The 26,137-nt window shown below is 45.3% G+C and overlaps 1 protein-coding gene across 1 annotated transcript in view; it reads right to left on the minus strand.

Annotated features, from left to right (window-relative positions):
• LOC111867222 (protein pangolin, isoforms A/H/I/S) overlaps window positions 1-26,137 on the minus strand; it is a 480,096-nt gene that overhangs the window by 444,693 nt on the left and 9,266 nt on the right. The window contains exon 3 of the mRNA XM_023856871.2: window positions 10,150-10,253. Within this exon, the coding sequence (XP_023712639.1) occupies window positions 10,150-10,253 (104 nt within the window). The remainder of the gene's footprint in view (window positions 1-10,149; window positions 10,254-26,137) is intronic.

The raw sequence follows: 26,137 nt of genomic DNA on the forward strand, positions 1-26,137 counted from the left end.
TCACTTGAACGGTAGTATGCCTGACCGCCGCCAAGTTTAAGCCTCTTATACTTTCTGTGTCGGGCTTCGCCTTGTCCAATGTTGCGAACATTCTCATTTTCATGATTTTGTATGACTTCTGCTTGTTTCCTGCATAATTTTGTTATACAGTCATATACGTAAGGGATTTTAAATGCGATATACAAATCGCGGACCGATGTGCGCCTTGGAAAATTACCAATGGTGTTGAGAACCTTGTTTTGCAGGCGCTGCAATTTCACTAGATGAGTGTATCCCGCGAATTCCCAGGCGGGACTAGCATAAGTCATTACGGATCTAATAAGATCTTTGTGGAGGGTCATTTTAATGTTAGCGCTCAATCGCTCACTTTTGAGTAGGGAATATAATCCAATGAATGTTCTGAAGGACTTGGCTTCGATCATTTCTATGTGCAATCTCCATGTAACTCTCTTATCGAAGATTACACCTAGAATTTTGCATTATTTACAAATATAAAATGGACAAAATATATAAGAGCTTTGTGGAGTGTCATTTTAATTCAGATTCTAGTCTGTAATCCTCATTATATAGCCTCGGGTCGGCCCCAACAGAAAACGCCGTTTCATAAAGATTCCTTTATTGTTACAGAGGTGTGTTTATCTCGTCGCTGCATAGAAACGGGATTTCTATTGTTTCTTGCGTATTCGTTGCAGCTTGAATGTGATCACCAAGCTTTCACGCTTTCAGGCGTCATGTCACAATACCATTCTTTTCTCTGTAACTGAGTCTCATCAGACCTCGAAAACAACTACCGTGTCATACAGGTTTCGACCACTTCCTGCCTCAAGCTTTGTAGTTCATTTATGTAATCAGGGCCGTGCCACAGCTCAGGGGGTCCGGGTCCGATACTGGGTCATGTGGGATTTGTGGTAGACAAAGTGGCAGGTTTTCCCCGCGTACTTCGGTTTCCCCTGCCAATTCCCATTCAACCGTCTGCTCCACACTCATCATCCGTGGGCGGTACAATAGGGCAACCTGTGGCAGACGTGCCAGGCGATTCACCCCACCCCACGAGACTACCTTGTTCAACGCCAACACAGGGCACCACAGCGAAGTCTTGCGGAAAACGGCAACAGAGGCGAGAGCGCAATATTAAATTTGTGCTGTAAGAGCAGACTGTGAACATGCGAACTTATGGTACGAGCGGCAAATCGGAACTTTCAGCTCCTGTCAGCAGTTTAAAACATCTCTGGAGAAACGTCTTAACAAGAGTACAAAACGTTATGGGGGACCGTGTGATCAACGACACCTTCACTACGACGATTCTGGTTGTTGAAAACGGAATCTAGTAAAAGCTGACCCCGTGCTCAACTAATTAAGCACTACGCCATGAAGGCGTATGGGGGAATGAATGTATAGATCCATATTTTCTTTACCTCGGCACTAGCTGGAGGTGAATGGTCAGCTTCACCCCCGGTACCCATTGGATAGGAGGCTGATTGGACTCCAGAACCGGTCTGGACGACGTGGAGAAATTCTTGACCCTACCGAGCACCAAACTCCGATCCCTCAGTCGTCCAGCCCCGTATCGAGTCAGTAGACTGAGCTATCCCTGCTCGTTAACAGAATCTAGTATGTTATAATGCTCTGTGTCATGTTTTCATGATTAACAAAGTTGCGTTAGACAGTTTACAAACAGAGTTTGCGCTGGCCTTCAAAGTCAAGACTCTGGTCAAATTCCTTTGCTGAAATGTTTCGTGTCAATGATTTATCTGTACGTGTCAGAGAAAACTGATACAAAGCAATAAATCTTTCGCAATAGTAGTTCAATTAATATCACTACAGACAGACAGACAGACAGACGTGTGTATAAGCTATAATCCCATGTCTGTGTATCCATTATATCCTCTGGGAGCATAACAGGCACGTCTTGTTGGATGGATTTGGTTTAAATTTGGTAACGGGGTTCAATATTACATTCAAGCATTCCTTATTTCGGTTTGTATCAGCATACTCTCATGAAGTTCAAATCTAATTTCAAAAAATAAATTAATTCTGTTAAATGATTTTCGTTTAGATCCGTTTCGGTCTGAACTTCTATGACGCTCGAGTTTTTAAAAATGTCTCATATTACAAAAATCCCATTAAACAGCACTCAGTAGTTGCTTGAGACACTATGCTAAAAGCACGTTCGAATCCCGATGAAGTCACTGGATTTTTCAATTGATCTAATCCTTCCAGCCGCACTAGGCCCCTGAGGTAGACTCAGCCTCTTACAGAAATGAGTACCAGAAATCTTGAAAGGATTCTAACGATGGTGTATACTGTACTTCTTTTGGCTTATTTTGGACTTCATCCATCGTCTGGTATGTAAAAGACAAAAGACCACGAAGTTTCGGACTAGATCTGTCTCAGTTTTCAGGTGGGTAGGGAAGGATAAACCTACTCAGTTGGGCCCGTTAGAAAGAGCTAGTCTCAATCACTGGACCTTATCCTTCTCCACCCACGTGAAGACGGAGACATCCAGTCTCCGAAACGTTGTGGTCTTTTGTCTTTCACATACCAGACGATGGATGAAGTCCAAAATAAGCCAAAAGTAGTACCAGAAATCTTCTTGACCGTAAAGGGAGTCCGGCGGGAAAGACTAATCTCACCGTCATCTGTGAGCTGATTGTCTAGAAAATGTGGGAGCCTCGACGTCTCACAACCCTATGGGCCTCCACGGCCTGTTACAGGGATAGCTTTACTTTTTACCTTATACTCTTATAATACTCATATGACATGAAATATTCGTGCGTCTTACTAAATGCAATGGTCCCTTTGTAAGTGGAATCTCACTCTTCTGGCAATAAATACGTTCTACAAAGGGCGTTCGAGCCATACTTTCCTTCAAACGCTTCATTAAATACGAAATTACCTAGTACTAGAAGCGAACTTCATTAAATATGAAAATACCTAGTACTAGAAGCGAACAAACTGTCTTCGCTCGCTCGGAAGCCGGGATCGTGGGTTAGAATCCCACTCAAAGCATGGATGTTTAGTTAGTGTGCGCGTTTCTCTGTTTGTGTACAGGTAGAGGGGGGCCTTGCGACGAGCTGATCACCCGCCCAAGGAGTCCTACCGAATGTGTAAGATCTAGAAAACCCGAAGTGAACGGAGAAGTTCATGGAGGTAGGTCTAGGCCTACTGGGGCTGTAGTGCCAACGAAAAAAAAAAAGTGAACAATCTTCCTGTCCGCTTATTCACTTCGGCGCAACATGTCCACTAGTACAAATCCCGAAACCACATAACCTCAAAGAGATTCGCAAGGACCCCATTTATGTATTAACGATAGCAGGAAATTTAAATGCGTGGATTTTAGTAACACGGTAATCGTAATTCTTTAATTTCGTCAAATGTTTCAGAAGTTATTCAGGGGAGTGTGGCAAATACACAGACATGATACGTACTACAAGACTGCTACGTTCGTCCGCAACGTCGGCTTACACATTATCTACAAGGCGCCACATCCCAGAAGACAGATGACAAGCCTGTCATTCCCTATTAATAAAAAAAAACTCCGTGCTCTGCAGTCCGTAAGCGAACTATACCGACCGAGCGACCGCCGCTTGTCGGCGAAGTTAGTGCCAACTTCTGCGGATAGAGGGTGTCGCGTGGTCGGCGCAACGGATCCCTACGGCCATTAACTTCTGTTTCCTAGACCGGAGCCGCTACTTCCTTTAAACACCTCCTCAATTATCCTCACAAGGCTGAGTGGACCTCGTTCCAGACCCACTACTTCTCAGAAAATCTGGTGGCGCCGGGAATCGAACTCTGACCACTAGACCACACTGTCACTTAAACGGAGAGCGAGGCGGGATACAAATACAAACATTTCAAACCCTTCGCAGTCCCTAAATATAATCCGATTTTGGTTATCGCACCAAGTAGCCATGGTAACCAGGATCCTTCGCCTTTCATTCCAAGCAGTCAGGATGTTCAAACAAAAATGGCGAATGAAAAATGACAGGATATAAGGAAAAGAATGGAGACAAGAGCTACGATAAAAATATTAAATTACAGAAGGGAATTTCTAATTCAAGTGATCTTAGTATGCAATGCTGTGAGGTTTTCTTTTTGTTGGGCATACGGTTTCATTTTTCTGTCTTGACACTTAAAATGGAGACTAAACCCACTGGTCTTTCAATCTAGAAACTTCCTCAAACACAAGAAGAAAAAAATAAATATATATAGAGCAGGGTTACGATGAGGGGGTGGAAAATTAATACCGTTCTGTGGCAGTGGAAATAAATACTGCACTTCCTACCCAAACAATCTATGTCACTATGAGCTGAAGGCAGGCCCCAAATGCAGGACTGCTCGCATGCATAAGTGATCTATGTGCCTAGCCAGAAACACGTATCAGATCATCGGGCGTTTTTTCTGTACGTCCGAATCACTGGGCTGATTTCTTTCCGAATTCGGTACTGAGGATTAGAACGCTGTTGGGCAAATCAAATTCTGGTAGAAATCGGACAGCAACAATGGGCCAACCACATGCCTTTCTAGGCGCATTTCATATTTATATTTACGAAAAGTGTTTCTACAGAATTTGCGGTGGATGATGGAAAATATTTCATGACCAGTGCTCATTTTTCGTATGTCTTAGGGATTTCGATTTAACTAAACAGAAAGTTCTGGGAAAAACTAATCGCTTACTTTTCTTGGCACATGTACGGCACAGAATAAACCTCGTCCAACAATTCTATTGTTGCGTGTGTATTCGTTATCGCGGTAACGCTTTCACAAAGCCGTTGCCTAGCAACGATAAACACAGACACAATGAGTGATCGGAGGAATTTATGAAGTACGCCGCTGATATGGGCACAGGTGTCACGATATATATACTACGTTTCATAAAGATCGGTTCAGCCATTCAAAATTTAATGGGGATATATTGACTTAGACAGCACTGAGATAGCATAAGCCTATTTTTATTTTTTCGAAATAAGGAAAGGTGGCTAAAATAACTTCTGTCTCGCAACGTGAGACCCGATGGACGGTTCTTCCACAAGTTTACAGACGGTCTATCTGCCCGCCAGTCTTTCCTGTGACCCAGCATCGACGCCCAGACCACAGGACGGACTTGTTTAAAATTCGATACGGGGAACGTACACTAAACGTCGGAAAATTCCGAGATTCAGGCATCGCGACATAGATGTCCACGTCAAGGTCACAAAAACCATTTTAAATCAAATCTTACAGCACGACCGCATGTAAAAATTACTTAACTAGGAAATCTTTGTATTAGTTTTATAATCTTGTCCCTTGGGAACAAAATTTGAAAAGTGTTTCCCAGATGCATTTCTGCAATATTATGTATGCCTCGCCGGTCACGGTAGCCGAGCGCTCTAGGGCATGTACTTGTCTTCTCTCGCTCGGAAGCCGGAATAGTGGGTTCGAATCGCACACAAGGCATTGATGTTTGGTATGTGTATGCGTTTTTCTGTTTGTGTTGTCCTGTGTTTAGGTAGAGGCCTTGCAACGGGATGATCATGAAACCGAGAAATCAGACCTATGCCCCAAACTGAAGCGAGAGGAAGAAAGAAAAATGTATTCCTCGTTGAAATTCGAAGTTAATTTGCTACAGATACAAATCTACTGTCACGAAGCTTACCATACCACAAACAAGGGGCATCACTACGAACTGCATGGAGCACAGCCCCCCTGAAAGTCCACTTGTCTCTTCAGACAATCACGAAATGTATAGCCTGTAATGCAATTCAGAAGCTCACCACCGAGTTCACAATAGCTAGCCTCTGATTCCTAAACCAGATGCATCCCATTTACCGAAGCGGCCTCCGTAGTCTAGGGGTAACGTTCCCACTTCATGACTCAAGGTACGCGGGTTCAAACAGGGCGTGGAATTTTTAAGGGCGGAAAAATTCAGGGAACAAGTCCTCCTGGTGGGACTTTAACCCGTGGGTCCCGTGTCGTAGCTTTACGGCACGTAAAAGAACCTCATGTCTCTAGGAGACCTCTGAGCTAAATTATTAGGTAATAATTTCCCGCCCAAGTATAGTTTCCAATGCCTCTGGTAGATGGGGGAAATATCAGGTACGGATATCCGACCTCGTTGGCTGACCGGGACTGATACTACGCACCAGTACCGGTAGGGTATGGCGACAGTATAAATTAAAGGGGGACGCACAATGGACCAATAACTGATCNCGTTCCCACTTCATGACTCAAGGTACGCGGGTTCAAACAGGGCGTGGAATTTTTAAGGGCGGAAAAATTCAGGGAACAAGTCCTCCTGGTGGGACTTCAACCGGTGGGTCCCGTGTCGTAGCTTTACGGCACGTAAAAGAGCCTAATGTCTCTAGGAGACCTCTGAGCTAAATTATTAGGTAATAATTTCCCGCCCAAGTAGTTTCCAATGCCTCTGGTAGATGGGGGTAATATCAGGTACGGATAGCCGACCTCGTTGGCTGACCGGGACTGATACTACGCACCAGTACCGGTAGGGTATGGCGACAGTATAAATTAAAGGGGGACGCACAATGGACCAATAACTGATCTAAGTGCAGGGGGAAACCCACCCCCTCTAATAATAATAATAATAATCCCATTTACCGTACTTTAGTATAATCACTCTTGATGCCGTCTACTTTGGGACATTACTGATAACTCCTAAATCCGCGGCCCGCCAGACATTCCACATCGCCCGCGGTCTATCTGACGAAGCAGAAAAAAAAAATAAAGAAATAAAAGAAGTTCTGAGAAGAATTAATTAATCGCCCACTTTCCTTTCACAGTAATTTTACTATCTGGTTCAAGCAGGAAAGAGGCTTTAGTAGGTATGCGCAATAAAATACAATCTGCAACGCTGAACTGCTGGTATTACTGACTGCAGTGATTCATAAAGTACTCCGCTGACATGACCACAGATAGCATGACATACATACCGACTTTCACGAAGACTGGTTCGGGCATTCAGGTAACACCAAAGTCATTATTACCTCAATCCGATCGGTTGTAATGTTGGTATTACTGATTTATGACGTGCGCCGTTGCATTATATGCGTACCAAATTCCATGACGATCAGATCAGGTATTTAAGTTAACATTACGGTTATTGCCGCAACAATTTGAGAGGCTGTAATGTTGGTATTACTGATGGGAGAGATTTACGAATTACGCCGCTAAGATGGGATCAGCTGTCGCAATAGACATATCCAAGTTTCAGTAAGATTGCTTTAGGCATTCAAAAAATTAACTGGGGTGTGACAGGGACAAGGGCACGCACAGACAGGAAGGCGATTTCATAACCCTAATTTAATTTTTCCAAAATAAGGACAGTACGTTTTAAAAGCCCATATATGGAGATCTTGGCGTACAAGATGCAATACAACATGTATTTTCTCTTCGTGCCTAACCTCCCTCTAATGGCCATCGAGCACCCTTTTTCTACTGGTAAAACCAATGCAGGGAACTTAACTCCTCGCTGACAGTAGCCCCTCATAACACTGACTTGTAACACAGTAAAGAACTCAACTTCAACTTCACCTCCACAGCATACTATGTATTAATAATAATGTTTACAAACAGTAACATGAAACTGTACCCGATAATATTAACGTCATTATTTGCATCGGTCTGGGTAAGATTCTCGGTTCTTTAAACTAGGAAGTCATTCAGAAATGACGGATAAAAACTCAGGAACCAGCTGACACCACAAACCTCTGAACTTCGGTCACATTTGCATTCAGTATAGAGGCAATTCCATCTCCGCCAAGTTGCATTTAGAGAGGGCCTTTGTTCATTAGTAATGGGAGATGGAGCACAAGGACTTCCAAAAAGTGAATAATAAACAAATCCACCACCACCAGCGTCTGAAGGAGAAGCAAAACAACCCCAAAGACGTGACAGACCCCTTGAAGAAGTTGGGGGGGGCTCTTCATTGCATTTGTTTATACTCGTCTCGCCCCTCACAATAGGACAGAAGGCTAATCAATGATTAAGCTAACCAACCTCCACTGTTTCTCAATATACAAAGCACGCAGTGGCCATTGTTTTAGAAGTGAGCGCTGATTCTATCGTCTATATATCCTGACTGGTTAACCAACCGACTGGCAGAATGACGCAGTAAAATTTTACACATTAACGGCAACATATCTCGTTTCACAGAGTTGTCACTCAATCCTGCTCCGAACACATTTTCACTGCGAAGTCTGCACGTAATTTTTTGGCTAGTAACAGCAAAATGCTGCACGGTCTAAGGCATGAACTGTCTTCACTTGCTCGGAAACCGGGATCGTGGGTTCGGATCTGTTTCCTGTGAGGTACGAACTGAATTCTTATATATTATTCTTATACACTGCCGGTCACGGTAGCCGAGCGGTCTAAGGCATAACTGTCTTCGCTCGCTCGGACGTTGGGATCGTGGGTTCGAATCACACCCAAGGCATGGATGTTGTCTGTACTGTGTGTGCAGATAAGAGGCCTTGAGACGGACTGATCCCCCGTCCAAGGAGACCTACCGGCTATGTATAAGATCAAGAAACTGGAAAGGCGACAAAGGCCCAACGGAAGGCTGTGGAGCCATAACAACAGGAAGTTTTTCCTGTGCTTGATTAATTACACAAAACACCATAAGACGTATGGGGGAGTGGAGGAACGGCTCCATTATTCCTAACGTCGGTACTGGATGAGGTCGTATCTTTACAGACAAAATTAGTAATGCCTTTTCAAACGAACGTCGTTTTAATGATACCTCGACACATGGTATCTGAACTATATAAGACCCAGAAACTAATTCACGAAACTACTCGACTCTACCCAATTCACTAACAAAATGGTGTACGCAATACTTTATGAACTATCCCTTTCCTTTCTAATGGCTCTTCCAGCCCATTCGGGGCCCTGGCCTCTTATTCAGTTCCGTAATCATTTTTCACAGACGGTAGGATTCCTTGGAGGAGTGAACAGCCCGCCGCAAGGGGGCTACCTAAACACAGAATAAACACATACACCAAATGTCAATGCCTTAAATTGGATTCGAACCCACGATCCCAACGAGCGAAAACAGTTCATACCTTAGACCGCTCGGCTACCGTGACTGGAGAAGTTTATGGATTACATGGCCTCTTAGGTAACAATCTGACTGACAAACGAGAAGTAATGAATTCTGACGAATTAACTAATCTACTACACGTTAAAAGGTCTTCAGTGAGCTATTCGTTGGTTATTTAGAGAACATGACATTCCAAACTGCTATGGAACCTGAAGATTCACGCGGTCTCCAAAGAAACCCGTCTGTGCACTATCCCGGACACCGATATCTGAACTTCTCCAGAAGGACTCTGTTCCACTATGTCCTAACAGAAGAAAGAGATAACATTAATATACTCCTTTATGGTGTTATTCTCTTTCTCTTTGGTCCAAATATTATCCACAGGCCTGCCATCCAAAAGAAACAATCGTGTATCTACAACAAACAACGATTACCACGGTACAAATCATGGAAAAGCTGGCCGGAATGCGCATTTTTAAGACCACTTCAATTAAATGTCCCTACCCCCTTTCAATCAATAAATCGATATCATTAAACTGCAGTTTGCCAGAATACCCTTCGCTCCATCAAGCCCGTTGTAAACGGGAACACAGAGCTCATGCGGTCAGTGACAAACGTACACAAGATTTCGACCTCTGCAACAAACTGACAGCAACTGGATGTGCTGCAGTCATGATACTGCTATAAGTCTACTCATACATACCTTCACAACAGGGGAAAACACTTCACGCCACGCACAAATTGCAAGGCTGATCTTTGGCGCGTTTCTAACCAGAACTTGCAAAAAAAAATTAGCCAATTAACTTCTCCATCCTTGTCGTTGCAAGAACTGATATTCATGAAATCTGATATTGGGGACATAGTTTGGCAATACGTTACAGTCCTAGGTAAAATTCACTTCAGCGTTTCTGCGCACATATCCACTGTGAACTCGCGAAAGAAATGAAAAACTTACTTTTGGTGGGAGCACCAGGCTACCTGGACTTAACATTTATCATCAGTGAAGCGGGGATGTTGCAGCTTGAGTTGGGTTCACACACTGCTGTAGCTCACAGGCCGACCGACTATTCACAAAATGAGAGGCGCGAGGTAACATGTATCACCATCGTACTCACCATAGAGACGGGTATGGGCCCTGCGGTGCCGTTGGGGTATGGGTAAGGAGAGACCAAGTAGCCCATGTTGAACGAAGACGTGTGGGGCGTCGGGTCCACTTTCCCTGCAAACAGCAGTAAACCAGACCATGTTAGATTCCTGTCTGTCACGCTGTATCACCAGATTAACCCTTCCAAGGCTGAATTTATATGAAAATTCAGTTCGTACCTCACAGTAAACACATTACGTCAGGTAGTACATATAGTAACCACTTAGCTTGGGCCGCGCCATACTTCAATCGGTCAGTCGCTGGCTTCACACCTGACTTATTTTTTTTTATTATTGCTAGTGGAGTGGGACTAAGTCCCTTGCACTGCGGCCTCTTCTGGCCTATTGTGTTTGATTGTGGAGCAACTGGTGGAATGAAGATTGGCATTGGAAACCGAAGTAATGAAGTATTCGTAGAAAACCTGGCCCAGCGCCACTTTGTCCACCACAAATCCCACTTGACCAGACCCGGGATCGAACCCGGGCCGCCCCGGTGGGAAGCCAGGGACTAACCGCTTGAGCGCGGCCTCTTATCACAGAAACTTACGGCAAAGAATGTAACGAAATGCTGTCCGCTAAATCCATATTGCGCCGGTCACGGTAGCCGAACGGTCTAAGGCATGTACTGTCTTCGCTCGCTTCGAAACCGGGTTCGTGGGTTCGAATCCCATTCAGGGCATGGATGTTTAGTTTGTTTGTGTGTGTGTGCGTTTTTTTTTTTTGTGTACAGGTAGAGGCCTTGCGAGGAGCTGATCACCCGCCCAAGGAGTCCTACCGAATGTGTAAGATCTAGAAAAACCGAAGTGAACGGAGTTCATGGAGGTAGGCCTAGGACCACTGGGGCTGTAGTGCTAAGAAAAAAATATCCATATTGCTTTCCGTTAATTCTGTTTGAGAACTGAACCGAATTACTTTCAAAGGAGAGCTACATACAGCACGTCGTTCAACATCCATATCAACTGCAGGGCGTTTACGGGGAACGCCTACTGATAATGGAAAACTCATTTTCAACAGAAGAATCAGTTTTCCCAAACGTGACTACGAACCAAGCAGTTAACTGTACAATCATCATACTTGCAATTCAACAAATCCGGTACCAAATTCCAGATGACTGAGTCATAGATGCATTACCGTTCGAACCTACATCTGTTGTCAAGGTAACGCACGCGCCATCTTGAGGCTACTTCAACATTCGGTTCAAGTCTATTATGCACACTCTAATGAGCTTTGTATACCATAAACGTAACATCCGACCACCAAAAGTGGAAGGCTATGAAAATTCAACTGTCTACCTTATACAGCGTCGAATGGGGAAGATTGTGAGGATGAATTCTGAAGGCAGAAAAGAAACCGGTAGAGGCCTATTTAAGACCCGTAGCATAGTTGGTTGAGGCACTACACTATAAGTCGGAAGATCGCGGGTTCGATTGGATTTTTCGGCTGACCTAATCCTTCCAGCCGCACTATGGCCCTGGGGTCGACTCAGCTTCTAACAGAAATGAGTACCAGGAATATTCCTCGGGGTAAAGGGGAGCGGGCGCGTAAGGCTGACCTCACAGCCATCTGTGAGCCGACTGTGGGAGCCTCGACGTCTCACAACCCTATGGGCCTCCACGGTCTGTTACAGTGATAGCTGTTACCTTTTTTTACAATTGCAAAAAGGAACTAGAAAAGTGTGAAAAAATGCGTCGGTAGTAACGCCTGCGAGTTCCCTCCATACAATGCAGGATTGCTGTAACCATTCAACCGAGACATTCGATTTTTCCTCGGTTGAGCAGTCGACAAATTACATGCACACGCCCACTAACATATCACTTATCGCTTAAACACAGGACTGCCATCAACTGCAATTACAACTACTGTGTGTCGAGTCTGAGCTGCCACCCACACCACAAGCAGGAATGCTTTATAGGCCAGTGTGAACAAGTCCTCCAATAAAAGGAACACTTTTATGGCGGTGCTAATTACAGCTAAAGGATTCCTCAAGTGGCTGTAACAGGAAGCTCATCTGTATGGATTACGCGCAAGTCTAAGCCGCATCACTCTCACTAATTATAAACGAGTTAATAAAACATCTTCATCATGTAAGCCCTGTGGAATCCAATCCTCCACCTGAGCTGATCACCTAGCCAGAGCACAAATACAGATATTTCTTTCTTTTCCTTTCGGTCTAAAGTTGTCCCTGTGTTTAATTCAGCACTTCGCCATGAAGGCGTATGGGGGAGTGAATTTATAGATCCACATTTTATTGACCTCGGCACTAACTGGAGGTGTGGCCAGCTTCACGCTCCGGCCGCTTTACCTCCGGGGAAAATAACCTCAGTACCCATTGGATATGAGGCTGGGTGGGCCCCAGAGCCGGTCTGGACGACGTGGAGAAAATTCTTGCCCTTACCGAGACTCGAACTCAAGATTCTTCGGTCGTCCAGCCCGTAGCCAGTCGCTATACCGACTGCTGTAAATAATATTATTAAATTGCATGTCGAATGCAGACGAAGGGTGGAACTTGTCATTTCATCGCCCTGGACAACTTAAAACGTGCCTCACCCCTTGCTAAATAGTCTATAGAGCTTGGACAGCCACTTCAATAACATTTCTATTTACTATTCGCTCCCAGCCAAGGAACAAGGACACAAAGTTTGCCCCTCGCTTCGTTCGCAGTTCCCTTCACACTGACAATCTTCAGTACATTTCTAAATCTGAGTAAACCTCCTGACTAGGGGCCATGCCCCCTACTTCCGGGGCAGCTACCCCGCTTTCACTTCTCCTACCTATATCTGCTATAGGATAGGCCACCTCGTGGTTCAATTCTAAGTTATGCACATTATAAATACTAAACAGAAAGGTACAATAAGACAGAAACAGCAAATGGTGTAATTTTCAAGTGGTATATATTTAACACGCCGGTCACAGTAGCCGAGCGGTCTAAGGCATGCACTGTCTTCGCTCGCTTGGAAACCGGGACCGTGGGTTCGGATCTGTTTCCTGTGAGGTACGAACTGAATTCTTATATATTATTCTTATACACTGCCGGTCACAGTAGCCCAGCGGTCTAAGGCATGCACTGTCTTCGCTCGCTTGGAAAACGGGATCGTGGGTTCGGATCTCTTTACTGTGAGGTACGAACTGAATTCTTATATATTATTCTTATGCACTGCCGGTCACGGTAGCCGAGCAGTCTAAGGCATGTACTGCTAGGAAGCCGGGATCGTGGGTTCGAATCCCACTCAGGGCATGGATGTTTGTGTACCTTGCAACGAGCTGATCACCCCAAGGAGTCCTACCGTATGTGTAAGATGTAGAAAAACCGAAGTGAAGGGAGAAGTTCATGGAGGTAGCCCTTGGCCCACTGGGGCTGTAGTGCCAAAGGAAAAAAATATATATATATATTTAACACGCCGGTCACAGTGGCGACGCGGTCTAGGGCATGAACAATTTTCGCCATGGTTGTTTGTGTTACTGTGTAAAGGTAGAGGTCTTACGATGGACTGATCCCCCGTCCAAGGAGTCCTACCGACTGTGTACAGGCCAAGCTCCAATAAAGGACTATAGAGCAATGGAGGGACGGACGGTCAGACGAACAGACAGACAGATCTTTGGAGTGCAAAAGCCTGACTTGGATAATAGCGTATATTTACCGAATATGATCCTCTTAACTTCATTAACACAAATGTTTTATTTTAAGAATTTAAATTTTCGGGAAACCTAAGTACTCGGAGAAAACCCGTCCCAGCGCCACTTTGTCCAACACAAATCCCACTTGACCAGACCCGGGATCGAACCCGGGCAGCCGCGGTGGGGAGCCAGCGACTAACCGCTTAAGCTACGGCGCGGCCTAAGCATGGAGGTGACATGGCGAGAACCGGTTCAGTTCGGTCGTGCAATAAAAGTCGTTTCCGCGTCTGCGCTTTTGAATGCAAATGCGTATAAGTAAATATACACACAATGAGATCCTCCAATGGTAATCACGGTCTACATATGCAACTTACCAATCAACTCCCGAACCTCTGCCACCAAGCCCAAAGGCCTTTGAGGTGCCTCAGCTTCACTTTAGCGTTTGACGGTAATCATCAGCAGAACATGCGCTATGTAAAAATTACACAGGCCCACCACCTAAAATATTAATCTCATTACCAGCTACCACAATACGTGTATGTATATTTAATACGCCTATCTATAGAAATTCGGTCTAGAAAATCGAGATTAACGGCCGTGGGGATCCGTTACGCTGACCCACGCAACACCCTCTATCCGCTAAAGTTAGCACTAACTTCGCCAACAAGCGGTGGTCGCTCGGTCGGTATAGCTCGCTTCCAGACTACAGGCCACCAAGTTATTTATAGAAATAAGTTTAAAAATGAAGAAAGCAGTCATCTGGGATATGGCGCCGTGCAAATGTGTTAACCGACGTTTCGGAGGAAGGTATCGCTTCCATCTTCAGGGTAAAATCCGTAAGCATAGAAAGTGATAGCAGGTCGGTTAACACTACATCTACACGGCGTCACATCCCAGATGACGTCTAGAAAAACCGAAGTGAACGGAGAAGTTCATGGAGGTAGGCCTAGGCCCACTGGGGCTGTAGTGCCAAGGAAAAAAAGACATTTAGAAGGCGAACACAAGTTAATTAACATGAATCAACAAAATGCAAAAAGGTAATCTGTATTTGTATTATTATTATTATTATATTATTAGTAGTGGTACTAGCAGTATCATCATATTTGATTAACAAGGATCAAAGTTATTAAAAAATTCGGAACGTAAACCAAGTACTATTTCCAATGAGAAATTAGTATTTTAATGACTATGATGACTACTATGAAGCATGACAGCAAGAAACAATGTTAGGTATTAAGAGTAAAGTAAAGGTATCCCTGTAACAGGCCGTGGAGGCCCATAGGGTTGTGAGGCGTTGAGGGTCCCACATTATCTAGACAATCGGCTCAAAGATGGCGGTGAGGTTGTCAGCCTTACGCGCCGGCCGCGCTTTACTCCCCAGGAAAATTATTTAATTAATTCCTGGTACTCATTTCTATCAGAGGCTGAGTGAACCCTAGGGCCACAATGCGGCCGGAAGGATTAGGTCAATTGAAAAAAAATTCAATGACCTCATCGGTATTTGAACCCGCGACCTTCCGACTTGTAGCATATTGCCTTAACCGTATTACATAATAAAAATAAAAATGGTAAAGTTATTTCTGTGACAGATTGTTGAGGCCCACGTGGTTGTGAGACTCCCACATTTTCTAGACAATCGGCTCGCGGACGGCGGTGAGGTTTTCAGCCTTACGCGCCGCCGCCCTTTACCCAAGAATAATAAAATTAATCATTACTGTCACTGTCATTGTCATCATCATCACAGTGCACATGAACTCCACTGGTTACTGTTATACCCCGGGGTACAAACCAATGATCATCATGGCACACAGCTCCTGCTTACGTAAACGTCAAGTTCGGGGGGGGGGGGGATCAGACCCGCCTATCACATTTCTATATTTAAATTTTTACAGCGCTTTTACACGCATGTAGCTACTTCATGCCCCATCAAAGTTTTGAGGCGTCGGCGAGCGGAGACACAAAGCACATGTTATCAGTGGCAAGATAATGTGTCTTGGTGTTTAAACGTTGCGACAGAAAATTTACTGCATGCTTTCGAGACTTCCACTGAAGCGAAGCGCACGAGCACCTCCGCCGACCGGACTGCTAGCAGAACTGTTCGCTCCGCGCATCAAATGCAATACAGAAAACTGCAACAAACGTCGGCATAATACGCAACGTGAGACGATGGGAACAGGATGCAAAAAGATGGGTAATGGGATCGGCGGGGAATCACAGACAGAAAATTATGAAACGTGAAGAATATTCTGGCCGGTCACGGTAGCCGAGCGGTCTAAGGCATGTACTGTCTTCGCTCGCTTGGAAACCGGGATCGTGGGTTCGGATCTGTTTCCTGTGAGGTACGAACTGAATTCTTATATATTATTCTTATACACTGCCGGTCACAGTAGCCGAGCAGTCTAAGGTATGTACTGTCTTCGCTCGCTTGTAAACCGGGATCGTGGGTTCGAATCCCACTCAGGGCATGGATGTTTAGTTTGTGTGTGTGCGTTTTTCTGTGCTTGTGTACAGGTAGAGGCCTTGCGACGAGCTGATCACTCGCCCTAGGAGTCCTACCGAATGTGTATGATCTAGAAAAACCGAAGTGAACGGAGAAGTTCATGGAGGTAGGCCTAGGTCCACTGGGGCTGTAGTGCCAAGGGGAAAAAAAGGAATATTCTGAACGCGCAACATGTTACAGCTATTTTCCACTGCGTGCAGTGCGTATGCAACTTTCCCGGTTCCAAATTCGGCCCTGAACAGCAGCTTCTACTGGTAAGATGGTACCCCAACTGAAAACTCCCCCGTTCGTCGCCAGAACAGATAATTTTTATGTTCTTTCCAAGTTCCTGGTAACTGTAATTGTCATACGGCACTAAACACGGAAGCAGTGAACGGTCAAGAAATAAAACACGAAGAGAAACCCAAAGAGGGGTGGAGGAAAAAAAAAGAGAAACTTGTTTAATTTCTGGACCGCACCGGAATGTGCTTAGAAAGACTGTGAAGAGCCGCGTAAAATGGTTCCAACTATCCGGTTCCACTACCGAAATTCCAGCACGCTAACCTCGAGTCAATGACAAATTACATCTCTCTCCATTCCAACCCTAACCGCCCTCAACCCACCAACACTTCCTGTTTCACTGTCCAGTGAGAGGTACAGGTTGCATGCCCACAGGGGCTTCTGACATCCGGGTAAAACACGTTCAAGGGATGACAGAACTTTCTCTCGTCTTCGACCACAAAGTTCCAAGTATTTTGGGGTTTCAGTTCTCTTCAGGACACTTTTTTCTCAGTCACATCTCCATAACTAACTTCACAAGCCGCCAGTTGTGCAGCTACTCAAGAACTTTTAGCAACTTATACATCTTGAAGATTCATTACCGTGTTCCACTGGTCCCTATCCTGAGCCAGATCGATCCAGTCCATACCGCCCCATCCTATCTAAGACCCATTTTAATTATTATCCACCCACCTACGGTCCATAGCTCCACATACACCCAAAAATATTCTTTCTCTAACAAAGACCATAACCGGTCTGACTTCGCTTATGCTGTCCTGTGATGGTTACGGCCTCTTGAGATCACGTTCAACCAAACTTTCTTCAAAATCTATTCTTCTCTGTTTTGTTATATAACGACGCTGTATCAAATAAGATGAGTATTTGCTGCATAACATGAGAAGATTACTGTTATGTACCATTTAATAACAGGATTATGAATTAACGTGGGTTGCAGCCGGACGTTCTGTTAAAGGGTTTACAAAAAGCATAAAAACATTAACAACCAAGACATTCATGGAGCTAGTTCGAACCCCCGTCACTGCTAACAGTAACCTGCCAGTTACACAACCTGTCTTAATACTGCTTAGAAAAGAGGCGCTGGATCTGAGGCAGTCGGATACGTGTAAGAACACAATGGGATCAACCGCAAGCGAACTATACCGACCGAGCAACCGCCGCTTGTCGGCGAAGTTACTGCCAACTTTTCCTGATAGAGGATGTCGCGTGGTCAGCGCAACGAATCCCCACGGCCGTTAATCTCGGTTTTCTAGACCGGAGCCGCTATTTCCTTGAAACAGCTCCTTAATTATCCTCACGAGGCTGAGTGGACCCCGTTTCAGACCCACTACTTCTCAGAAAAGCTGGTAGCGCTGGGAATCAAACCCGGGAACTATGGATCTGTATCCAGGAGCTCTGGCCACTAGACCACACTGCTCGGCACTGGACCCTGTGGTCGAAGTAGCAAATGATCTTCGACGGATGGAATTCTGGGACGACGAGCAATCCGAGACGCCACGTTAAGGAGGCGTAATAGGAAATGCCGGTATGATTAAACGAATCATTAAGCTCCGCATTATATATGGTGTGATCAGCTTCATGCTCCAGCCGCTTCACACCTCCAGTGCCTCTATGATGAACCCGGAAATCGGTTTGGATTCAGCGGTGGCGAACAGAAAACTTCCTGCTCCTGCCGATAATCGAAACCCGATAGTCCAGCTCATAGCCTACCGAGCTGGTGTGAAGAGTGAGTCTTACAAACTTTACGGTTTCTCTGTGTCAAAGAGATAGGTATGACCCCGGTTCAAAGCTATAACCGCCCTCTCAAACTGGCCAAAATATATAACACGTTTCTTGGCGCGTGTACTTCATACTGCGTCTGTGAGCAGTAACACAGAGACTCACAGTCTCTTCCATGCAATCGCAACGGCATTCAGTCTCAGGGAGGGAGGGAACAGGAAACTGCGTCTGTGAGCAGTAACACAGAGACTCCCAGTCTCTTTCATGCACTCACAACGGCATTCAGTCTCAGGGAGGGAGGGAACAGAAGACTGCATCTGTGAGCAGTAACACAGAGACTCAGTCTCTTTCATGCACTCACAACGGCATTCAGTCTCAGGGAGGGGGGAAGGGAACAGGAGACTGCGTCTGTGAGCAGTAACACAGAGACTCAGTCTCTTTCATGCACTCACAACGGCATTCAGTCTCAGGGAGGGGGGAAGGGAACAGGAGACTGCGTCTGTGAGCAGTAACACAGAGACTCCACAGTCTCTTTCATGCACTCGCAACGGCATTCAGTCTCAGGGAGGGAACAGGAGACTATCGTATCGTGTTAGTGACAGAAGTTCACAGTCTCCCAATGCCTAATTAATTACGTCATTCTGGGTAAAAGTTATTTAAATGAAGAGGCCCATGTCTGAAGTTTACAACTTCCTAAATTTGATGAAACTGACAAGAAGCAGGCAGTTGCGCGGCAACGTGCGTTGCAGCCATTCGAAAGTGTTTAATGACATTAGCTTGGTCACTTCCAATTTTCATTACAGGAAGGGCCAGGTTGTAAACGACAAAACTTCTGACCCTAATTTATGACGCCTCTCTACTTAATATGCAGGCTTAAGTAGAGACGGGCATATAGCAGTTCATAAGAAACGCACTTTCCAAATGATTTACATACGTTCATTTCACAGATACAAAAAAAAGAGAAGTGCGGAAATCTTTACAGGACGCAGAGCCAGAAATTAGCTACTACTATGCGTCATGAAACATTGTTTCAAGAAGTGACGGAATCGCGTAATGTCAATACGACCTCCTGCAGTTATGCCCTAAAGTCGTGAAACACCCTATACAGGGTGTTTCGCGACTTTAGGGCATAACTGCAGGTGATTTCCTAGGTCTTTGTGATCAAAAAAAGTTCATATTTTTGACGGTTACGGAGTGTATATCCTTGCTTTAACCGTTGGCTCCTTGTGAACGTAGCTCTGAAGCAACAAACCAAATTCTTGCCCCGTTACGGATTTCAAAGACGCGCTGTGCTGAGGTCCCACGTGGAGTTTTACCTGCTCATTCGCATTTTGCATTCATGGACGCGGGTGGGGGAACTTTTTTACGATTCTGTGCCTAGCTGACAATGATTGCCAATTACGATTTACAACTGAGCAGCATCCACTTCTCGATGGAGACTGCGCGTGGGAAGGCAAGTGTGGGACGCGCAGTTCAGTGACTCAGAGTAGGTACAGTGGGTCAGACCGCGGGTCACTTGGATGCTAGCAACATGCGCGGTTCACAACAGTGTGCGATATAAAGAGGAGGGATGAGGAACAAGACAAATAGGCCTAACTACACTGTCCTGCGACCCTCACATGATTATTACTGCAAGACGTGAAGTGGCAGAAAATCGGTATCAAACGGTCGCTATGCAGACCACAGACACCCTCACAACAATGGCCTCTCGCGTTATCTAGACCCTCGATATCCGTTCTTAAGCATTTTAACGTCTCACTGGTTTTAATACTCAGGCCTGCCACAGTTCCAACAAACCTACTGTACCACACGTACACAACTGTTCAGACATAACGCTGCGTTCGAGAGTACAGTTCAGAGTGTACATATGCATTTCGCAGCAGATTGTGTGAGCTGGGGTAATTCATCCCTCGTGTAACAACCCTTACAAAAGTTCTCCACCGGGCTAGATTAACGGTAGGTAGGCCGCGCGATAGCTCAAGCGGTTAGTAGCTGGCTTCCCGCCGCGGCGGACCGGGTTCGATTCCGGGTCTGGTCAAGTGGGATTTGTGGTGGACAAAGTGGCGCTGGGGCAGGTTTTCTCCGAGTACTTCGGTTTCCCCTGCAAATCTTCATTCCACCAATTGCTCCACAATCACCCTCACATATCATCTAGGGCTGGTACAATAGGCCAGAAGTGGCAGCAGTCCCACCCCACTAGCAATAAAAAAATAATGGTCTACACCAATAACCGAAGACGCAACCTAATTCCCATAGCAGATGATGTACACACTGTGATATGTAAAGGTATCCCTGTAACAGGCAGTGGAGACCCACAGGGTTGTGAGACGTTAAGGCTCCCACATTTTCTACACAATCAGCTCACAGACGGCGGTGAGGTTGTCAGCCTTACGAGCCAGCCGCACTTTAACCCCAGGATGATTCCTGGTACTCATTTCTGTCAGAGGCTGTGTCAAACCAAAGGCCATGGTGAGGCTAAAAGGATTAGGTCAACTTAAAAATCCAATGACCACACTGGAAATCGAATCCACGACCTCCTGGCTTTTAGCATAGTGCCTCACCCAACGCTACCACATGCCACTATAATGTAACATAAACCACGGAGGGAACGTGTATACCGAACCGTTACCTGTAAACGACACGTGGCGATACAGACACAGATTGATTAGAGGGATTTACGAAGTATACCGAGTTTCATAAATATTGGTTTAGGCGTTCAGAAGTTGACAGGTGAGACACAGCATGGAAATTGCACTCGCCTACTTCAGGAAAGCAGGCTACAACGCACTTGTTGGAAAAAGCACGAGTGGTTCTGGTAGTGGCCTTCCCCTGCCTGAAACACGGTGGAATCTGCGAACATGGTCCTTCCATGCTATTGGGTTGGATTATTATCATCATACCTGGCACATGTCACAACTGTGAAACTGGTAACCCCTCCCCCCAAAATAAAAACACACTTTTCTGTGAGCGAAGCTTGTTCCGCTCCCGAGTAAACTGCAATCCTTAGGGACGTGGCATCCTGCAACTCATATGTTAACAACCTAATTCCTTAATTCCGCCGGTCACGGTAGCTGAGCGGTGTAAGGCATGCGCAGTCTCGGAAGGTCTCGGAATCCATAAATTCCGAATTGAAAAACCGGGCATGCGAAGGAACTCAAATCAACACGATCCTTAGTCCTTATCCTATGTTCATCATTCGTCCATCTCTATTTTATCTTCACACAATTCCGCACCTCCGTTTCATCAGAGAAACCTTTACCACGAAGGTGGAACCGCTTTACGCGACAAATACTTCCTACCGCAAGGAAAACATTCTTTATTAATATCCTTTGCGTTGAGTTTTGTCCACAAAAACGCACAACAGAACACTGCTGTTCGGCAATACACTCCTCAAGCACGGTCGCCATTTTGACTACTGAAATCAGCCTCTGAACGTGCGCAGGCGCGTCTATTGACACTGTCATGATTCTGGCTGTGCTGCTACCTAGTGATACACATAGAAAAGCTATTACGTCTATTACAGCTGTTTTACTTCCATTTGTGACTTATTTACGGACTCTCCCACATATTACATCAGTTAGCTGCTTAACAAATCCTTGGGCCGAATAACTCTCTGGGCCCGTGACAGCTCAAAGTAGTGGCCATACATCGGGCCGGAAGGAGTTGGATTCTTCTCTACGGCTATGGGCTTCACCCCTTCAATAAAACCGTAGGGTCTTTTCCCCGGGAATGACGCTGAAGTTACAAATGGAAACTTACTCCTACATGCTTCCGTATGTCACGGCGTGATGCTTGATTAGCGCGACATACGCCTTCATTGCTTTGTGGCTATTAGGCGCGAATACGTACTTCTTATTAAGGAATTTAAGCTTTAAGAAGAAGCGCCATACAGACTACGTGACCAGCCTTGCAACAGGCAGAAAGAAGGCAAGCAAGCGAGCCTGTCTGCCCGCCATGGTAGCGACTGTCAAACTCGCTACAATTTACGACCCAAGCGACTAATAGAAATGACCCTACAGTTTAGACAGAAGAGGACTGTTTCAGAAAGCCAGGCAACCAAGCTAGAAGACTATACTACATGACATACCAAACCGTGTCAGGTTGAGGGATCGAGAAGGCTTACTTAGGGGTGGGTGGAAGGCCTGCTAAAAGAAATTGTTTAAGGGAGAGGTAGAGAGGGAGTTCAAAACACATTTGGGGAATACAGGGATGTCCAAGGGAAGGTGACAAAAGGAAATCGGAAAACATTAACGTCACACCCTTCATGAAAAGAGATATAAGTTGAAATGTGGTAAAAATTAAACACATACGGGCTGGAATAAACGACGCTATATACAAGTTCAAGCGGTCAGTCGTACGCCGCAGCAGCCCGGGTTCGATCCCAGGACAGTCATGTGGGATTTGTGATGGACAAAGTGGAACTGGGGGCACTTCGGTTCCTCTTTCCACCGCCTGTTCTACACTCATCATCTATTATCCGGGGCCAACATACCAAGTGGACTCAGTCTCGCACCACATCAACAAATTAAAATTAATTAAAAAGGTCGCGCGTCAATCGATACTACTTTAAGAAATATGGTGGGTGGTGCAGGTAAGGTACTTACTAATTAAGCACTAAGCCATGAAGGCGTATGGGGGAGTAGATGTATAGACCCACATTTTTCTTGACCTCGGCACTAGTTGGGAGTGGTCAGCTTCACGCCCCGGCAGCTTTACCCCCTTTACCCATTGGATAGGAGGTTTGGTGGACCCCAGAGCCGGTCTAGACGACGTGGAGAAGAGAAAATTCTTGATATTACCGGGACTAGAACTCCGAACCCGCGGTCGTCCAGTCCGTAGCCGGTTGCTACGCGCTATCCCAGTTCCTGGGAACTCAGCAACAGATGTACCAACAAATCACCAGAATAATAAAATAAACTTCCAAGCCAGCAACATAAGTAACGGGGCTTGGCGGTCCGGCTGCATTACTACGGGAAAATAGCTCCCTCTACTACTCCAACGGGAAAAGAATCCCACTCATCAAGCCTCGAAGACAGACAGGTGAATGACAGTTAAACTTAATTCCCTTTCAGATATGCCTAGGTAAAACCCGAGTTCAAATCTCATCAACTACACCGAAAGTCAAAACCAGCTTCAATCCCATTACAGCGTATTTCTTGTTCTAGGGGGGTTCCAGGAGGACGGAACAGGATCTGATCCGAGTGAAAGGGTTGTGAAGCAAGTACAGTATAAGAGGCTTCATTTCTCTTAACACACTGCTGCTCTGCCAACTGTCCAGTGAGGCATTACCGCTCAGATATGATCTTCTAATTAGTTCCTCACCGCCTATAAATCTCTTGTACAAATATTAGCAGAAGGAAAGCACCCTTCTTGCAGAAGACGTGAAGGTCAGGTAAGAAACACTAAATTGCTACCTTCCGGGGAAAACTGTACCCCTCGGTAAGACGTTATGAGTCGCCCTTCCAACCTCGAGATCTGAGGTTTTCGTGTTTTTCCGTAGGGAGGAGGGAGGATTGATACTGTTGTGTTCCGGGTTATGACACCGTAAAGTCTGGTCAGTTAGTATGTACGATCACAACGTATAAGGCTTGGTGTCTCTGATGGAAAAGGTGTTTCAGAACGTGATCACAATGTGCCATGATTAACCCAATGGTCAATATTATACGTAGTGTAAATGGGGAGCACCAGCTTCTCTCTCTTCACATATTCGATAAATACAAAGTTCCTAAAGCATTCTGGTTACTTAACCTCACGGACGGGCCACTGAGGAAAGGCCGACATGATTAGTTCGAAAAAAAAAAGCGTGGTTTTTGTCCGCAAGTGAACTATACCGACCGAGCGAGCGCAGCTTGTCGGCGTAGTTAGTGCCAACTTTGGCGGATAGATGGTGTCGCGTGGTCTGCGCAACGGATCCCCACGGCCGTTAATCGCGGTTTTATAGACAGAAGCCACTACTTTTCCATTCAAGTAGCTCCTCAATTATCACGAGGCTGAGTGGGTCCCGTTCCAGACCCACTGCTTCTCAGAAAAATCTCTGGATCTGTAGCAAGGAACTCTCACCATTAGACCACAGATAGCTGTAGCAAAAACGAAAAGTCCATATTTTGTATGTATTATGACATTTCAAACCAATAAATTAAGGCGTAATCGTGATAATTATGGGCACCTCAGTAACATATTGTGTACGACAACATATGTAAGGAATTACGTAAGATATTAAAACCTGCGACAAAATATAATTAGTCAGGGTCATGAGGTGACACACACACACACACAGAAAATAAATAAAAAATGAATACGTGGGATATCACGTTATCGCGTCGGTTAATATGAATATTAATCACTGCCTTCTGCGAGGTGACGCCGTGTAGTTTGACAGGCAGGAGCCTGAACGAATCTACTTCCTCCGTCTTAACTCTTCCACAATTCAGATGAAGGTAGGTTCCACCGAAACGTCAGTACCTATCTCTGAAACTACGGGACTTTACATCATATACTCTCCAGCTGAATATTAGATTAAGCTCTTGATTAAATAAGCTCCAAAATGCGAAGACTAGGCGAGACTGGAGGTACAGCTCCCACCATTCTTGATGGAGGAGAGTAGTCAGCTTCGCCCCCGGGGGTTTTACCCCTGAGGAAAGAGCACCCAAAACCCACTGAACAGGAGGCTGGGTAGACCACACAGCAGGTATGGACGCTGTGGAGTAGAGAAATTATCTTGACCGTGCTGGGAATCGAATCCCGGCTGTCCAGCCCGTAGCTAGTCGCCATACCGACTGAGCTTTCTCGACTCCTCTTTAGTTGAATATGTAAGGATACTGCAGTTCAAGTTTCGAGGTACGAAAAGATAAAAATCCAGTATATGAAGTGATATGTAACACGGAGACGGTGTAATATATTCAACAAGACCTGAAAACATATCAAGAGTTTCTGAAATCCTTAATTTAATTTCTGGCAATGGGATAAATAAAGAGAACAATAAAAAATACATTAACAAAAATATGGAACTGCTATCATTCGTTCTTTTCTGGGGATTTTCGCGGTGAAAAGCCACTTGTTACAACTCGTCCGTCCAGACTGGCCAGCGGCTTCGACTGCTGACTTACAGGCAGACTGGACAAATGCGATCGCCCACTCGCGACATGCGAGTTAACGATGGCAGGTGACGATTAATGCTACGAGATGCATATAAAATGCTAGTCAAAAACTATGAGAAAAAGGTCAACTTCGGAGACTATGGCGTGAATGGGAGAACAAGACAGCATCAACAAGAAACGATACTCAAATACGTGGACTGGTTTCAACCGTTTCCATGACGGTTTTCTGTGAAGTCGGTAGGCCTACAGTGCTTTCAGGCTCCATAAGGTTCTGTAATTTCTGGTACAAATCAACAACTACAAGCTTTTCGGGAAGAACACGAGATTATGAACATTTGTAGTCTACGTGATACACGACACGTATCAGCTTCCCCATTCCAGAATGGCTCTGAATGGAGTTTCTGGATGTGAAACTTTAGAAACAGATGATTTTGTTAATATTCGGTGTATAATGACACTGCGCATCGAGACACCTAATGGTAATGGTCCGCCCGAAGCAAAGCCTATTATAGGCTCCAACATTAAATAGTCTGTTTACATGATAACTCTATATTAATGGCAAAAAAAAAAGGTAAATCTATCCCTGTAACAGGCCGTGGAGGCGAATAGGGTTCTGAGACGTCAAGGCTCCCCGCAATACTGTAATTGGGGGCACAATGCTATAAGCCGGAAGGTCGCGGGTTCAAATTTCAAAGAGGACATTGGATGTTTTTCAATTCACCTAATCCTTCCAGCCGCACTATGACCCTGGGG

This window comes from Cryptotermes secundus, unplaced genomic scaffold (assembly GCF_002891405.2).
Source record: "Cryptotermes secundus unplaced genomic scaffold, Csec_1.0 scaffold565, whole genome shotgun sequence".
Classification (NCBI taxonomy): Eukaryota; Metazoa; Arthropoda; class Insecta; order Blattodea; family Kalotermitidae; genus Cryptotermes; species Cryptotermes secundus.